The sequence below is a fragment of the Electrophorus electricus genome, chromosome 8 (genome assembly GCF_041902795.1).
Source record: "Electrophorus electricus isolate QZ-2024a chromosome 8, ASM4190279v1, whole genome shotgun sequence".
In the NCBI taxonomy this organism is placed as follows: domain Eukaryota; kingdom Metazoa; phylum Chordata; class Actinopteri; order Gymnotiformes; family Gymnotidae; genus Electrophorus; species Electrophorus electricus.
This window is the reverse complement of record NC_137504.1, coordinates 34,880,001-34,897,500: the sequence shown is the minus strand read 5'-3', so window position 1 is coordinate 34,897,500 and position 17,500 is coordinate 34,880,001. Positions and strand designations below refer to the sequence as shown.

The 17,500-nt window shown below is 43.1% G+C and overlaps 2 protein-coding genes across 9 annotated transcripts in view; both read left to right on the top strand.

Annotated features, from left to right (window-relative positions):
- The window catches only part of npas2 (neuronal PAS domain protein 2), a 55,119-nt gene extending 38,617 nt beyond the window's left edge, over window positions 1-16,502 (top strand). For 6 of the 7 annotated variants that reach the window (XM_035527593.2, XM_081718793.1, XM_081718794.1 and 3 more), the window contains 13 exons: window positions 2,294-2,376; window positions 2,706-2,812; window positions 4,509-4,656; window positions 5,223-5,304; window positions 9,036-9,150; window positions 9,428-9,522; window positions 9,881-9,943; window positions 10,065-10,235; window positions 10,650-10,820; window positions 11,114-11,295; window positions 12,263-12,349; window positions 12,820-13,027; window positions 13,167-16,502. In XM_035527593.2, coding sequence (XP_035383486.1) covers window positions 2,294-2,376; window positions 2,706-2,812; window positions 4,509-4,656; window positions 5,223-5,304; window positions 9,036-9,150; window positions 9,428-9,522; window positions 9,881-9,943; window positions 10,065-10,235; window positions 10,650-10,820; window positions 11,114-11,295; window positions 12,263-12,349; window positions 12,820-13,027; window positions 13,167-13,337 — 1,683 coding nt within the window. In that variant the 3' untranslated portion in view covers window positions 13,338-16,502. The remainder of the gene's footprint in view (window positions 1-2,293; window positions 2,377-2,705; window positions 2,813-4,508; window positions 4,657-5,222; window positions 5,305-9,035; window positions 9,151-9,427; window positions 9,523-9,880; window positions 9,944-10,064; window positions 10,236-10,649; window positions 10,821-11,113; window positions 11,296-12,262; window positions 12,350-12,819; window positions 13,028-13,166) is intronic. The other variant, XM_081718795.1, reaches the window with a different exon arrangement.
- Window positions 16,503-16,661: 159 nt separating this feature from the next.
- radx (RPA1 related single stranded DNA binding protein) overlaps window positions 16,662-17,500 on the top strand; it is a 6,865-nt gene continuing 6,026 nt past the window's right edge. Inside the window, exons 1-2 of one of the 2 annotated variants that reach the window (XM_081718791.1) lie at window positions 16,662-17,336; window positions 17,496-17,500. The exon at window positions 17,496-17,500 is cut by the window's right edge and continues 165 nt beyond it. In XM_081718791.1, the coding sequence (XP_081574917.1) occupies window positions 16,793-17,336; window positions 17,496-17,500 (549 nt within the window). In that variant the 5' untranslated portion in view covers window positions 16,662-16,792. The remainder of the gene's footprint in view (window positions 17,337-17,495) is intronic. The other variant, XM_035526742.2, reaches the window with a different exon arrangement.

Sequence of the window (17,500 nt, the reverse complement as noted above, 5' to 3'; positions counted from 1 at the left end):
TGTGTATCTGTATCTGTATCTGGTTATGGTGTGTGTGTGTGGGGGGTTATGGGGTGTGTGTGTGTGTATCTGGTTATGGTGTGTGTATCTGGTTATGATGTGTGTGTGTCTGGTTATGGTGTGTGTGTGTGTATCTGGTTATGATGTGTGTGTGTGTCTGGTTATGGTGTGTGTGTGTGTGTGTGTGTGTGTGTCTGGTTATGGTGTGTGTGTATCTGGTTATGGTGTGTGTGTGTGTGTGTGTGTGTATCTGTATCTGGTTATGGTGTGTGTGGGGGGGGGTTATGGGGGGTGTGTGTGTGTGTATCTGGTTATGGTGTGTGTGTATGTGTGTGTATCTGGTTATGGTGTGTGTGTATGTGTGTGTATCTGGTTATGGTGTGTGTGTGTATGTGTGTGTATCTGGTTATGGTTGTGTGTGTGTGTGTGTGTGTCTGGTTATGGTGTGTGTGTGTGTGTGTGTGTCTGGTTATGGTGTGTGTGTGTGTGTGTGTGTCTGGTTATGGTGTGTGTGTGTGTGTGTGTGTGTGTGTCTGGTTATGGTGTGTGTGTGTGTGTGTGTGTGTGTGTCTGGTTATGGTGTGTGTGTGTGTGTGTCTGGTTATGGTGTGTGTGTGTGTGTGTCTGGTTATGGTGTGTGTGTGTGTGTGTGTATCTGGTTGTGTGTTTGTGTGTGTCTGGTTATGGTGTGTGTGTGTGTGTGTGTGTGTGTGTGTGTATCTGGTTATGGTTTATATCTCTGTGTGTGTGTGTATCTGGTTATGGTGTGTGTGTGTGTGTGTGTGTGTATATTTGGTTATGGTTTATATCTGTGTGTGTATCTGGTTATGGTGTATATCGGTGTGTGTGTGTGTGTGTGTGTGTGTGTGTGTGTGTGTGTGTGTGTGTGTATCTGGTTATGGTGTGTGTGTATCTGGTTATGGTGTGTGTGTGTCTGGTTATGGTGTGTGTGTGTCTGGTTATGGTGTGTGTGTGTGTGTGTGTGTGTGTGTGTGTGTGTATCTGGTTATGATGTGTGTGTGTGTGTGTCTGGTTATGGTGTGTGTGTGTGTGTGTGTGTGTGTGTCTGGTTATGGTGTGTGTGTGTGTGTGTGTGTATCTGGATATGGTGTGTGTGTATCTGGTTATGGTGTGTGTGTGTGTGTGTGTGTGTGTGTATCTGTATCTGGTTATGGTGTGTGTGTGTGGGGGGGGTTATGGGGTGTGTGTGTGTGTATCTGGTTATGGTGTGTGTGTATCTGGTTATGATGTGTGTGTGTGTCTGGTTATGGTGTGTGTGTGTGTATCTGGTTATGATGTGTGTGTGTGTCTGGTTATGGTGTGTGTGTGTGTGTGTCTGGTTATGGTGTGTGTGTATCTGGTTATGGTGTGTGTGTGTGTGTGTGTGTGTGTGTGTGTGTGTGTGTGTGTGTGTGTGTGTGTGTATCTGTATCTGGTTATGGTGTGTGTGTGGGGGGGGTTATGGGGTGTGTGTGTGTGTGTGTGTGTGTGTGTGTGTGTATCTGTATCTGGTTATGGTGTGTGTGTGGGGGGGGTTATGGGGTGTGTGTGTGTGTGTGTGTATCTGGTTATGGTGTGTGTGTGTGTGTGTGTGTGTGTGTGTGTGTGTGTGTGTGTGTGTGTGTGTGTGTGTGTATCTGGTTATGGTGTGTGTGTATGTGTGTGTATCTGGTTATGGTGTGTGTGTATGTGTGTGTATCTGGTTATGGTGTGTGTGTATGTGTGTGTATCTGGTTATGGTGTGTGTGTGTGTGTGTATCTGGTTATGGTTTATATCGGGTAGGTTTTGCTGCATTCTGTAGCACCATAGGGTTAGGGTTATAGTGTTTGGGTTAGGGATTTAGGGTTAGGGTTATAGGGTTTGGGTTAGGGATTTAGGGTTAGGGTTATAGGGTTTGGGTTAGGGATTTAGGGTTAGGGTTATAGGGTTTGGGTTAGGGATTTAGGGTTAGGGTTATAGGGTTTGGGTTAGGGATTTAGGGTTAGGGTTATAGTGTTTGGGTTAGGGATTTAGGGTTCGGGTTATAGTGTTTGGGTTAGGGATTTAGGGTTAGGGTTATAGGGTTTGGGTTAGGGATTTAGGGTTAGGGTTATAGGGTTTAGCATCACGCAAGCAGTAAAATGTGCCAGGAATCCACATTTATCAATGATCAGTACTGTGGTGCTGTTTTCTGTTAATGTCACGATAAATCTGGCCTAGTGTTTGACCACTCAGCACACACACGTACAATGTAAACACATGTTCACACAACACTGTAATATGCGTGTGTGTGTGTATGTATCTGTGTAACAGGACTTGTGTAACGTTGAAGACCCATGTGATGAATTTACATCAAGACACAGTCTGGAGTGGAAATTCCTTTTCTTAGATCACAGGTGAGTTTCAAACAGTTCTTGACTCAGGAATCAGTACTGCCTGACCACACACTGTCTGTACTGACCCACACACACACACACACACGTGCGTGCGCACCCCCCCCCCCCCATACATGCCTACACACACAACAAACATTCCAGCACACACCCAATTTGCCCCCACACACAGACACACACTCACTCCCAACCTGCTGCCCTCCCCCCAGGACTTTATGTATTTGTGGGTGTATGTTGGTTCTGTCATTAAATGTCCTCTAGACTGTTAACATAACCTTATTATTGGACGTTGCCACTGTATCTTTCTAGTCTGATTGGTCTGTGTGTTCCAGAGCGTCTCCCATCATTGGCTACCTGCCCTTTGAAGTGTTGGGGACATCAGGCTATGATTATTACCATGTGGATGATCTGGAGCTTATTGCCCAGTGCCACAAACAGCGTGAGTCCCTCTTTAATCCCTCCCATCCCCAGATAGTGAGAGTCTCTTTAAGCCCTCCCATCCCCAGATAGTGAGAGTCTCTTTAAGCCCTCCCATCTCCCAGTTAGTGAGAGTCTCTTTAATCCCTCCCATCCCCAGTTAGTGAGAGTCTCTTTAATCCCTCCCTTCCCCTAGTTAGTGAGAGTCTCTTTAATCCCTCCCATCCCCAGATAGTGAGAGTCTCTTTAATCCCTCCCATCCCCAGATAGTGAGAGTCTCTTTAATCCCTCCCATCCCCAGATAGTGAGAGTCTCTTTAATCTCTCCCATCCCCAGATAGTGAGAGTCTCTTTAATCCCTCCCATCCCCAGATAGTGAGAGTCTCTTTAATCCCTCCCATCCCCAGATAGTGAGAGTCTCTTTAATCCCTCCCTTCCCCTAGTTAGTGAGAGTCTCTTTAATCCCTCCCATCCCCAGATAGTGAGAGTCTCTTTAATCCCTCCCATCCCCAGATAGTGAGAGTCTCTTTAATCCCTCCCATCCCCAGATAGTGAGAGTCTCTTTAATCCCTCCCTTCCCCTAGTTAGTGAGAGTCTCTTTAATCCCTCCCATCCCCCAGTTAGTGAGAGTCTCTTTAATCCCTCCCATCCCCAGATAGTGAGAGTCTCTTTAATCCCTCCCATCCCCCAGTTAGTGAGAGTCTCTTTAATCCCTCCCATCCCCCAGTTAGTGAGAGTCTCTTTAATTCCTCCCATCCCCTAGTTAGTGAGAGTCTCTTTAATCCCTCCCATCCCCAGATAGTGAGAGTCTCTTTAATCCCTCCCATCCCCAGATAGTGAGAGTCTCTTTAATCCCTCCCATCCCCAGATAGTGAGAGTCTCTTTAATCCCTCCCTTCCCCTAGTTAGTGAGAGTCTCTTTAATCCCTCCCATCCCCCAGTTAGTGAGAGTCTCTTTAATCCCTCCCATCCCCAGATAGTGAGAGTCTCTTTAATCCCTCCCATCCCCCAGTTAGTGAGAGTCTCTTTAATCCCTCCCATCCCCCAGTTAGTGAGAGTCTCTTTAATCCCTCCCATCCCCTAGTTAGTGAGAGTCTCTCTAATCCCTCCCATCCCCAGATAGTGAGAGTCTCTTTAATTCCTCCCATCCCCTAGTTAGTGAGAGTCTCTTTAATTCCTCCCATCCCCTAGTTAGTGAGAGTCTCTTTAATCCCTCCCATCCCCAGATAGTGAGAGTCTCTTTAATCTCTCCCATCCCCAGATAGTGAGAGTCTCTTTAATCCCTCCCATCCATCAGATAAGATAGGTGAAGTGTAGGTAAACTGGTGTGGTGGTGGATATTCAGCTAGTTCCCACTCACTGCATAAAATCCAATGGGACTCTAATGGTCCCAATATTCTAAATAGTTGTTTTTACTTTGTGTTATAATCTGGTTCCTGTTTTAGCGGTACAGCAGAGCAACTCGGAGGCTGGTGTTTGTTAATATCGGTTACAGAAATAGTGCGTCTCTGAACCAGATGACTAAGGCCACTTTTTAAGGGTTGAGTTCTAGGGTCTGTAATGTTTTAAATATACACATTCTCAATCCCCTGTTTGATCTTCTGTCTCTTGGGCAACCAATTCAGACAGAAATAGGTCTGTGTGTGTGTGTGTGTGTGTGTGTGTGTGTGTGTGTGTGTGTGTGTGTGTGTGTGTGTGTGTGTGTGTGTACACTCTGCAGTGATGCAGTGTGGGAAGGGGAAGTCGTGTTACTATCGCTTTCTAACTAAAGGACAGCAGTGGATTTGGCTTCAGACACACTACTACATCACCTACCACCAGTGGAACTCCAAACCAGAGTTCATCGTCTGCACACACACTGTGGTCAGGTAAATGCAAGCATGTAGACTACACACACACGTGAGTGTACACATACACACACTCGCATGAGAGTATACACACACACTGTGGTCAGGTAAATGCAAGCATGTAGACTACACACACACGTGAGTGTACACACACACACACACTCGCATGAGAGTATACACACACACTGTGGTCAGGTAAATGCAAGCATGTAGACTACACACACACGTGAGTGTACACACACACACACACTCGCATGAGAGTATACACACACACTGTGGTCAGGTAAATGCAAGCATGTAGACTACACACACACGTGAGTGTACACATACACACACACATACATACAAGATTGCTTCTCTAAATGTGGTTGGTCAGATAAATTAGTTTTATCAGTTTCAGTTGTTCTTCCGATTCCATCTAGTGGACAGTTTTTGTTACTACAGTTTTGTGTGTACATGTCCGAGGTGAACTAAAAACAAAATCTCATTCATATAATGTAATGAAATAAAATACTTTCTCTCTCTCTCTCCCCCTCTCTCTCTCTCTCTCTCTCTCTCTCTCTCCCTCTCTCTCTCTCTCTCTCTAGCTATGCTGAGGTTCGGGCAGAGAAGAGGAGAGAATATGGACTGGAGGAGAGCTCTTCTGATATTGCCACCACCTCCATAAAGGTACTACACACACCACACTCACACACACACATACCACACTCTCACACACCACACACACACACACACACACACACACACACCACACACTCACACACACACCACACTCACACACCACACACACACACACACACACACACACACACACCACACTCTCACACACACACCACACACACACACCACACTCTCACACACACACCACACTCTCACACACCACACTCTCACACACACACCACACACACACACCACACACACACACCACTCACACACACACACCACACTCTCACACACACACTCACACACACACACCACACTCTCACACACACACACCACACTCTCACACACACTCTCACACACACACACCACACACTCACACACACACCTCTCTCTCACACACACACACACACACACACACACACACACCACTCACACACACACACACACCACACACACACACCACACTCTCACACACACACTCACACACACACACCACACTCTCTCTCTCACACACACACACCACACTCTCACACACACTCTCTCTCACACACACACACAAAACAGTATATGCTTTGACATTATGAAGAGTTATGAGATGTTTGAATTTGAATTTATGAAATGAAATCTGTTTATAGTGGTGACATTTATGAAGCTGTAAGATGGATGTCAGATTCACGCAGCTATATTTATGATGAGTTGAGTTCCTATTATAACTGTAAAGGTGGTAACAGTTGACATAGCAATACAACCAGTCATAATTATCACTGTCATAATGTATCAGTCTCAAACTGACCATTATAACTGGTTGTATTGCTGTGACAGTCTCACAGTGACCATTATAACTGGTTATATTTATGTGACAGTCTCATATTGTAACAGTCTCATATTGTAACAGTCTCACAGTGACCATTATAACTGGTTATATTTATGTGACAGTCTCATATTGTAACAGTCTCACAGTGACCGTTATAACTGGTTATATTTATGTGACAGTCTCATATTGTAACAGTCTCATATTGTAACAGTCTCACAGTGACCGTTATAACTGGTTATATTTGTGACAGTCTCATATTGTAACATTCTCATATTGTAACAGTCTCACAGTGACCATTATAACTGGTTATATTTATGTGACAGTCTCATATTGTAACAGTCTCCCAGTGACCATTATAACTGGTTATATTTATGTGACAGTCTCATATTGTAACAGTCTCATATTGTAACAGTCTCACAGTGACCGTTATAACTGGTTATATTTATGTGACAGTCTCCCAGTGACCATTATAACTGGTTATATTTATGTGACAGTCTCATATTGTAACAGTCTCATATTTTAACAGTCTTACAGTGACCGTTATAACTGGTTATATTTATGTGACAGTCTCATATTGTAACAGTCTCATATTGTAACAGTCTCACAGTGACCGTTATAACTGGTTATATTTATGTGACAGTCTCATATTGTAACAGTCTCACAGTGATCATTATAACTGGTTATATTTATGTGACAGTCTCATATTGTAACAGTCTCACAGTGATCATTATAACTGGTTATATTTATGTGACAGTCTCATATTGTAACAGTCTCATATTTTAACAGTCTCACAGTGACCGTTATAACTGGTTATATTTATGTGACAGTATTTTAACAGTCTCACAGTGACCATTATAACTGGTTATATTTATGTGACAGTCTCATATTGTAACAGTCTCATATTTTAACAGCCTCACAGTGATCATTATAACTGGTTGTATTGCTGTAACAGTCTCACAGTGATCATTATAACTGGTTGTATTGCTGTAACAGTCTCACAGTGATCATTATAACTGGTTGTATTGCTGTAACAGTCTCACAGTGATCATTATAACTGGTTGTATTGCTGTAACAGTCTCACAGTGATCATTATAACTGGTTGTATTGCTGTAACAACTCCCACTTGCTGTTCGGACAGCAGAGTCCCTTGCAGTCTTTAAACGCAGACTGAAGACCCGTCTATTTGCAGAATATTTAAAGGACAACTGACACTGCTCCCTTATTGACTGACTTATTTAGTACTTATTGTAGGGCATTATTTATGCTTTTTAACAAACTCTAGCACTTATTGTTTATAGCACTTATCATTGTTTAAGATAGACCTTATGTATTTTGCACTTTTAGGTATCAGCATTTATCCCTGTATTCTACAGTATTATAATTCATTGGTATGTTTAATTCTAACCTACTGTACTGTACCAGGATATATTCTATGAGTAAATGACAAAGCACTTTTGTAAGTCACTCTGGATAAGAGCGTCTGCTAAATGCCATAAATGTAATTGATTATAATTGGTTGTATTTCAAATACCAGCAAGGAAACAGTCAGAAGGAAAAAGCCAAAAAACAATCAAAATCACAAAAAGTGTCAAAACACCAAATGCAAATGCTCAGGACGGTCTGGTAAACGGGTGATGCTCACAAAATAAGCGTGGATTATAGTGCTGCTATAATGACAATTTTCTCAGGTGCTTAACCACATTCTTAAAAGAGTAATGTAATTCTTTAAGCAGCCAACACAACCTGTGAAACAAAAACACAGCTGACGAAACACCAACACCTCTCTCAAAGCTGCAAAACTGTATAACTCCGTCAAACAGTAAATCAGTTGATCAGTAAACACATACTGGCATTCATGCATAATTTACATGCAAAACGCTAACCATGTCTCAAAATGCAGATCAAACCTGTGTTCAATTCTAAAGTGTTATAGATGTTTCTCACTGCTGTACAGTGCTAAAGGACACTTGCTGTAATCCACCATGACTCACTACAAACACAGTTCAACTGTCAGTACACACACAACAAAGTTAATGCAGGAATGAGAACATCTTCACCGGAAGTACAGTAATTGTATAATTTCTGTAGTACTGTAATACAGGTGCATACTCACACAAAATGTAATGTACAGTGAAATCAAGGCAGAGGTTTGCCATGTACTTTACTGTGCCTGATCTACCCTGACGCTGATACTGGGACACATGTTCTCGTCAACATCGCAAAGAATATTATCCCTGACAATGCAGCATAGGTAAAATCTCCAGTATGTCTGATCTATCCCTGGTAGTCTGATGCTGTGATTGTGTGGAATTTGGTCCTTTGTCATAGGGATGGTAGTGTTATATTTTCCATCTCCAGGAAGAAATTAATTCCTCAATAGGATTAAATGATGGTGAATATGAAGGTAGAAATTCAACAGACAGGCATCGATGTTAGTTATTAAAGTACTGTTCAGAATCGGATATTACAGTAGTGTTCGGTATCTGTGATTATAGTAGTGTTCAGTATCGGTAATTACAAGTGTTCGGTATCTATGATAACATTAGTGTTCAGTATCGGTGATTTACATTAGGGTTCAGTATCGATGATTACATTAGTGTTTGTTATTAGTGTTCAGCCTTGGTGATTACAGTAGTGTTCGGTATCTGTTATTACAGTAGTGTTCAGTATGAGGTATTCCACATCGGTTATCGCAGTAGTGTTCGTTATCGGTGATTACAGTAGTATTCAGTATGCATTATTACAGTAGTGTTCAGTATGAGTTATTACAGTAGTGTTGAGTATTGTTAAGGTGTTATTTTATTTTAGAGTTTGAATTACATAATGACTCTGAAGAAGTATTTGGATTTTGTTATGAGCATTTTATTCTATGTTACTCCAAATAAAGTATTTAAATGTGTGGTGTTTGTGTGTGTGTTTTCAGAGGCAGGTGTATGTGGACATGTGTGCTCCTATGGATGCATCGCGGGACAGAATCAGCTCCGCCTCCTCCCAGAGCTCCCACAAATCCTCACACACCGCGCTGTCTGACTCTGCATGTGGGTCACAGACACACACACACACACACACACACACACACACACATACATAGACAGACAGACAGCCCCCGCAAATTCTTACACACTGTGCTAACTCCACATGTGGGTCTCACACACACACACACACACACACACACACACACATACATAGACAGACAGACAGCCCCCGCAAATTCTTACACACTGTGCTGACTCCACATGTGGGTCACACACACACACACACACACGCTTGTGTGTATACATGTGTGTATTCATGTGTGTGCTTCTGGTTCTGTAGCTACCTCTTCAGTTCGATATAAAGAAACTTGCACATCGTTGCGACAATCAGCATCTGTAGAGAGTTCCAGCAGGCTGTCCCACAGTGGCTCAAAGGTACGTTCACACACACATGTATACATACACACACACACATACATACATACATACATACATCACACACACACACACACACATATATACATACAAACGTACAAACGCACACACGTACATACACAAATAAATATATATATATATGTATGCACACACACATTCAGATACACATACATGCATACAGACACTCATACAAATACACATACATACAGACACATACACACATATGTGCGTGTGTGCACACACATAAATACACATACACACACATTTTTCTATACTATGTAATATGTATTTATGTAACTATGTATTTATGTAATTATGTATTTATGTAACTTCCTAATTATCAGCTTTGTGTGTTTAGGCTCTAATTCAGAGGCAGGGCTCATCTGAGCCCCTCCCACTTTCACCTTCCTGCCCAGATATGGTTGGTTTTTCTTTCATTAACACACCCTGATTGGCTTTGCTAAAATGCATATCTTGGTAATAGTATTTTGGAATTAGAAATGCAAGGTCTATAGGTGTGCGTGCATGTGTGTGTGTTGCAGGCCTCTGTGCAGCAGAAGGGTGTGTGTGGAGGTGTCCAGCCCCAGCTGGGTGTGATGCACCAGCTAAGGGAACAGTTGGAGGAAAGGACACGGATTCTGCAGGCCGACATCCAAACACAACAACAGGAGCTCCACCACATCAAAGAGAAGCTCCAAATCGCGAACCTACAGGTGTACACACACACACACACACACACACACACACTTCCAAACACAGCAACAGGAGCTCTTCCACAACCTACAGATACACACACACATCCAAACACAACAACAAGCGCTCCACCACATGAAAGAGAAACTCCACACCTGTGTGTGTTTGTGTGTGCGTTTATATATGTGTTTGGGAATATGTTTATATGTGTTGGGTGTGTGTGTGTGTGTGTTTTATATGGATGGGGGTGGGTGGGTGGGTGGGTGTGTGTTGGGTGGGGGGTGTTTATATGGGTGGGGGTATATGTTTATATGTGTCGGGGGTGTGTGTGTGTTTATATTTGTGTTTGGGTGTATGTTTATATGTAAGGGTGTGTGTGTGTGTGTGTGTGTGTGTGTGTGTGTGTGTGTGTGTGTGTGTGTGTGTGTGTGTAGATGTTGCTGCATGGAGATTTTCCAGGCTCCTCAGGTCCAGCAGCTCAGAGCCAGTCGGGGGTCATATGCCACAACAACACTCACACACACACCAAACCCCCATTCTGCACACCACATACAGCATCTTCACATACACCGCTGCAAGAGCAGACCAGCAGCTCCACTACCCAGGTAAACTCCCTCTCTCTCTCACACATACACACACACACACACGCACGCACATACCTATAGACCTTGCATTTCTAATTCCAAAATACCAGTAGCAAGATATGCATCTTAGCAAAGCCAATCAGGGTGTGTTCACACACACAGATGAGCATAAACATATACACACACATACATGAACTTGCAAATTTGCACACATATACATATTTACAGTTTTGCATGTGTTAGATATTTACATTTATGTCTGTGTGTTTACTGTGCTGTGTGTGTGTGTGTGGGGGGGGGGGGGGGTGTACCAGAAGCTGGTGCTGAGTGCTCCGATCCAGACGGTCAGTGTTCCAGTGCAGACACACACCAGCCTGACTATGCCCCTGTACAGTAACCCCATGATGTTCTCTCCAAACCACGGATACCGCGCCATCACTGACACACACACGCACCATCACCCTGAGGCAGAGAACAGTCCAGATGGACAGCTAAGGTACACACACACACACACACACACACACACACACACACACACAGGCACTTGTGTTCTACTACCTGAACTTCAGCAGTGTTATGAGTACCCTGGAGCTGTTGAAGATCTTCGGGGAAGTCCAGTTCGGAGACGTTCCAGTACTGGTCCCTGCTGGACTCCCTAGCTGTATTGTTCGGAGGGTATAAGGCTACTTTGGTGATTGACTAGTGAAGTTGTGATGTTGGACAATACCAAGGTTTCTGTTTGGCTGTTGTGTTTCAACTCCTAGATTTAGGAGGTGTGCTAACTTTGAGAGGGTTAGGGTTTAGTGTTGGGGTTAAGGTTTATGGTTTGGGGGTTGGGGTTTAGGGTTAGGATTAAAGTTGTGGTTAGAGGGTTAGGGTTAGGAATAAGGTTAGGGTTAGGGGGTTAGAGGGTTAGGGTTAGGGTTTATGGTTAGTCTTAAGGTTAGGATTAAGGTTATGTTTAGGTTTTGGGTTTAGGGTTAGGTGTTTAGGTGTTTAGGTGTTTAGGTGTTTTACCTTTGAGGCAGTACTCTTTGCTGCTATATACCATAACCTCTTTTGTCCTTATTTAAGAACATTCTATCTTATCCAGTTATTTACATGCACAGAGTGTATCTATACACACCTATACACACAGCAGGATAGGGGGTGAGTGTCCGTAACAGCAGGATGGGGGTGAGTGTCTTTGGCTGTATTGCCCTTGGCATTATGTATGTGGATATTAAAATCATGAAACTCTCATAATCAGGGTAACTGAGAGTAGCACAGTGCATCAGACTACTTAACACAGTATACAGGAGGAACCTAGACTACTTAACACAGTATACAGGAGGCACATTTCACTGACACACACAAGCACATACTTCATGCACACACAGTGTTGCAATATGAAGTGTTGAAGGGTGGGTGTGTGTGTGTGTGTGTGTGTGTGTGTGTGTGTGTGCGTCTTTTGTAATTGGTAGAATGTTGTTAAACCAGCCAGTGCAGACGCTACTCTCAGACCACAGTGAACAGACAACTCATGGCAGTTCTACCATCCAGCATACCAAGTGAGTGACTGAGTGTGTGTGTGTTAGATGTGTTTGTGTGTAATTTGATCAATTGCAACCTGTTCTTACAAAATGGTAGTGGCAGTGGTAGCTCAGTGGTTAAGGTCCTTGACTTGTAATCAGAAGGTTGTGGGTTCAAGACCCTGAGCAAGACAAGATAAAAGCATCAGCTAAAATCTGTAAATGTAAGAATGTTAGATTGATACTGATGGATGTCAGCACACTTATTTTCAAGAGCCTTCTTGATTCCTTTAATATTTGGTTAAAGTTAAATTTATTAAAATCCACTTTTCAAGTAATCAGCCAAATATCAAGCAGGTATCTCTCTGACCTTCAGTGTGTGGAGACCATCTGAGACTCTGAAAACACCAAACCACCCGTTTTAGTAACTGAACTAGTGTTGCTTGCAAAACCAGCGTATTGAAATGTGTGTGTGTGTGTGTGTGTGTGTGTGTGTGTGTGTGGTGCAGATATCTGGACCAGCAAATGATGGCTCCTTCCTTTCCAGTGCAACAGCTCAGCTGCAATGCTGTGCTAGTCCCCTCCCCTGTTTTCACATCACCAATCATGATCCCCCACAGCAGTTTCATCACTCCTCGGGCTCCACCCACTTACACACCCCACCCACAGAGCACTCAGCACAGCCTGCACACTCAACCATCTCAGCAGGTCTTTCAGGTAAATGATTCTCTAAACACCACACAATGCTTAGAGAAGGATTCACCGTGGAAGATTCATGTAAGAGTGATTCGGACCAGAATGATTCATCCATTGTATCCCTTTCTCCCTTTCATCCTTCTCTCTCACTCTCTCTCAGACACAGGGCATCATCCACACTGGCCCTACTCAGGCTTTCTTCCACACTGCTAATGTCCAGCCACAAGGCACTGTCGGATACACACAACAACAGCAGCAGCAGCAACAGCAGCTTCCATCCCATCCTCTGTCAGGCAGCCTATCAGACTACCAAAACATGCTCCCACGGTAGCCCTGCCTCCAGCAGATAGAGGGCAGCGTTTTCTTTCTGAGGCAAGAGAAGGGGTTGATGGGAAGACTGTAGAACTGTGTTCTCTGCCAATCCTAATCAGCACAAAACCGCCAAAGTCCTGTTTCCACAGCAACACAGACACATTGTGGAGCCCTCATCATGAAACTCTACGTCCTCCAGGACTACACAAGGATATGTGGGAGGAGCTAGTCAGCCTTCCTCCCATTGGTTGAGCCAAAGGTCAGGGAGCACACTGCCCTGCTGAACCTCATCTGTTGTGATATCATTATAATGGCACATTGAACAGAGTCATCCAGAAGAATTGACTTCAACTCTGTTAAAGGAAGGGAGTCTCTGACTTTAGACAACCTCAGAAAATACCAGCTCGTATAGTTCTCTTCAGTAACAAGTTTTGTTTTGTCAGGGTTTATTTCTTTTTTTAAACTTTTTTTCTAGGACTGTAATGTTATAGCAGTCTTGCCTTGTGTTTTCCCTCATCACAAACCAACAGAAACAAACAAACAATTATATATATAAACAAACAAAGCAGTAGCTGGGACAGGAAGGTAGGGCAGAAGCAAAGGCATGATGATCTTAGTTGCCCAGGTAAATAAAAGTTAGATTATCTAAACTTGGAGTATTTCAACTCAACACTTGGGAGGTTTTACTACTCTATAGGACAAATCATTTAAATCCAGTCTGAAAACTAAGACTGAAACTCCACTTCTTCTAAATGTTCTTACTGTTTTTCCATATAACACTTCATTCATATTTAGTTTGACAGTCATCGTTCAGTTAATTGAGGTGTTGAGGGAGAGGTGGGGTTGAATCCTACACCCTGAGCCCTCAAAAGAAATACCCACACAAGCAGATAAAAGTGTCATACTGAAATGCACCCAGGCAGTGGAGGTCAGGACGGACACTAGCATGATTAGCAAGCTCCGTTTTCTCTCGTGTAAGCCTATTGGAGCCTACTGAGTTTAGCACCAAGTATTATTTTAGCATTGTTATAACAATGATCCCATAACTGCAGGCTGCTAGGCTAGGCTTGGATGTGCAGTGTTTCTCGGAATATGTGTGAAAACAATAACTAACAGTATTACAGCAGAATTTTGGAAAATCACTGCCATTTTATCCTCAGATTTCAAGGTTAACGTGGTTAGGGTATTTTTTAATTTATTTTTTTTGTACTTACATTTAGCTGACACTTTTATCCAAAGCAATTTACAATTATGAGTGAGTACAACTTTAGCAATTGAGGATTAAGGGTCTTGCTCAGGGGTTCAACAGTGGCAATTTGGAAGTGGTGGGGCTTGAACCAGCAACCTTCTGATTACTAGTCAAGTACCTTAACCACTGATGTGGCGTGGTTAGTGTAACGTTGGCGTGGTTAGGGTAACGTTGGCATGAATATAAGTGGCAAATGTTACAATAAAAGGCAAGTAAACTAAACCCATTTTCCCAACATCTCCCATATGGTCAGTATAGCCAGAGTCACATGACATGGACTGTGTTCTGCAATGTAATTCTACAAAAGTGATGCCAAAATATATCAAATCAGAACAACAACAGACAATGATCATTCAGTAACAATAACATAATACTAACATAATCAAATTAAGAAGAAGAACAATGAACAAGAGAAGAAAGCATTAACAGGCTGGGGTAGTGGAGATTTGGTGCGTCTTTGGTAAGTAAAGGCCAGGTGTAATATGACCAGGTGTAATTCTGCCTATTTTTTGTTGAAGAAACACTACAGTTGAAGAAACGCTGTAATTTAAGTTGTTGGAAACCATACAGAATATGACATCCAACCCCGTTTTGATGTGTAGTATCAAAAATGGGAATGTTTTCATTTTTACTGTTGCACTATTTTTAATTTGTTTTAAATTTCTTTTTTAGGTTTTTTGTATTTTGTTTTTGCATGAGAAACAGATGTCATAGTTTAAACTGATGGACTATGTAAATGAAAAAACATTTTGTATGTAATTTTTCCAGCATTACTTGTTTGCAGGCAGCATTGTGATCACACACCAGTAAGTCAAGACTCCAGACACACTTGGGTTTCTCTTACAAAACGTTCTGTAAGTTTTTCCCTTCAACACTTATGTTTACCTAGATATAATATTGATTCAAACCAATCAAACTGCATTGAACAGCGTTAGCTGAACAGCAGGTTATCAAGTTGGTAAGTCATCAAGTTATCAACAGAGATCATGTTCACCTTTAATGCTATTTTTGAAGTTCTTGCATTCTTTGTATAAATTCAGAGTTGGGTTTGTTGATAATGGATTATCTCATTAATGGTGGAAGCAGTTTGTATTCTCTTCCTGAGTCACAGACCATTTTAGAGTGTGAATGATCTGATAACAGACTCGAAACATGTCCTCAGAGAACATATTGCCCAAACACACTCTAAACAGTCATTTAAGTTTAAACTGAACAGAAGCTTTGAGGGTAACCAAACAGATGAAGCCATGTTCCTTCTTTTCTGTGTTATGTGCTTCAGTTTCTGCATGTTTGCTGTTTTTCTGTTTGTTTGTATTTCTTGTTCAGCCTGATCAACTAAAGCCTCTATCTCACTTTCTGCTTCATTATTCTCCCATAAATAATTTTTTTTCTTCACCCACTTTGATTTTTATTGACACATGTTCCCTACCCTCACGACAATCACCCATCGTCAGCCCGTACACCTTCTGTGTATGTATGCCAGTAGTGGAGTGTGTTTGTGTTTATCAGCGTTGATGAGCACTTTGTCTAGTTGCTCTCTATATTTGTCAGACAATTAGATGATTATGTAAATGTGATTGGAAAATACATATTTTTGCTCTTACAGTGCAGACTGCACTCTGAATATATTGTAATATAGAATGTATAAAGATGTTTAAACAATATAGTTGTTTATTTTATAAAATGTCAAATAGCTTGAAATGCATTTATATATGTTGTTTGATTTTAAAAAGTAAAACGAAGTATTTTATAAAGAATAATGAAGTGTCTTATTGGGGGAAGTGCAGGGTCTTTGTTCCTAGTTTCAGCAGGGTGCTGGTGTGCTCTATTACGTTGTATGCATTGTTTTTCTGTATATATACCACTGAAATGAGCTTTAACATATTGTTAATATTGTTTTAAAAGATATTAATAAAAAGGTTTCCTATTCTGAAACAGCTTGTATATTGTGATATTTACATATTTCTATTCGATATGAATAATGCGGTATAAATATTTTTTAATCGCTCTTGTAGGTTCTGTAGGTGTCGTGTCTGCGCCTCCACCTGCAGGGGGCAGTAGTCCACACAGGTGTGTAATAGAAGAGAAGCGAAGAAGACGAGTCTTCCGCACAATTCAAAACAAGGCAAAGGGGGTAGTAGTTGTTTGTTTTGGTGTGTTCGGCCTTCTCGCAGCTCTGTTATTCTGTTATTCCTGTCAGCATCAGACACAAGGGTAGTGCCTGTATGGCGGCGCCGGTGTCCGCTCTACAGGCCGCTCTGGAGCAACTGCGCGCCTCCCGCACGCTGCAGCTGAAACTGGACAGGCCGGTTCGCGCGGCCGTCCTCGCGCTGGGCAGGTGCCTGGCGGACGAGCGGCGCGAGGACAGCTACGAGTACGACGTGACGCTGACCGACGGCGCCGTGCGGGTCACGTGCCGCCTCGCGCCGGACCTGAACCGCCACGTGCACACCAACGCGCTGCGCTGCGGCGCGTGCGTGCTGCTCGCGCAGCTCTCGCTGGTGCACGACGAGCGGAGGCTGGGGCACAGCTGGGTCCGCGTGGACGCCGCGCGCTGCGGCCCCGAGGACGCGGCGGTCTTGCGCTCAGTCACAGACTTGGATTCACTTCGCTGGTGGTCACGAGACGACACCGGACCCTGCGCGAGCTCGCGGGCGGACCTGCCGCTGCAGAGAAGCAGGAAGCATTATTTACCCTTATGGAACAACGAGGACCCTCACGGGGCGGTGTGGGTCCCCAACACCGCCCCGCCAGACGTAGTGATTGACGGTAAGGACGGGCTTTGGGACAGACTCCGCACACCGAACATAAACGTTATTGGGTATCAAGCGATTACGTAAGACTTTTGCGGTCTTCATACTCGTACAAGTGTATAGACAAGCTCGCGCTTTTCCTTCGTAATCTCCGACCTCTTCGCGCGATGATCAGCTGCG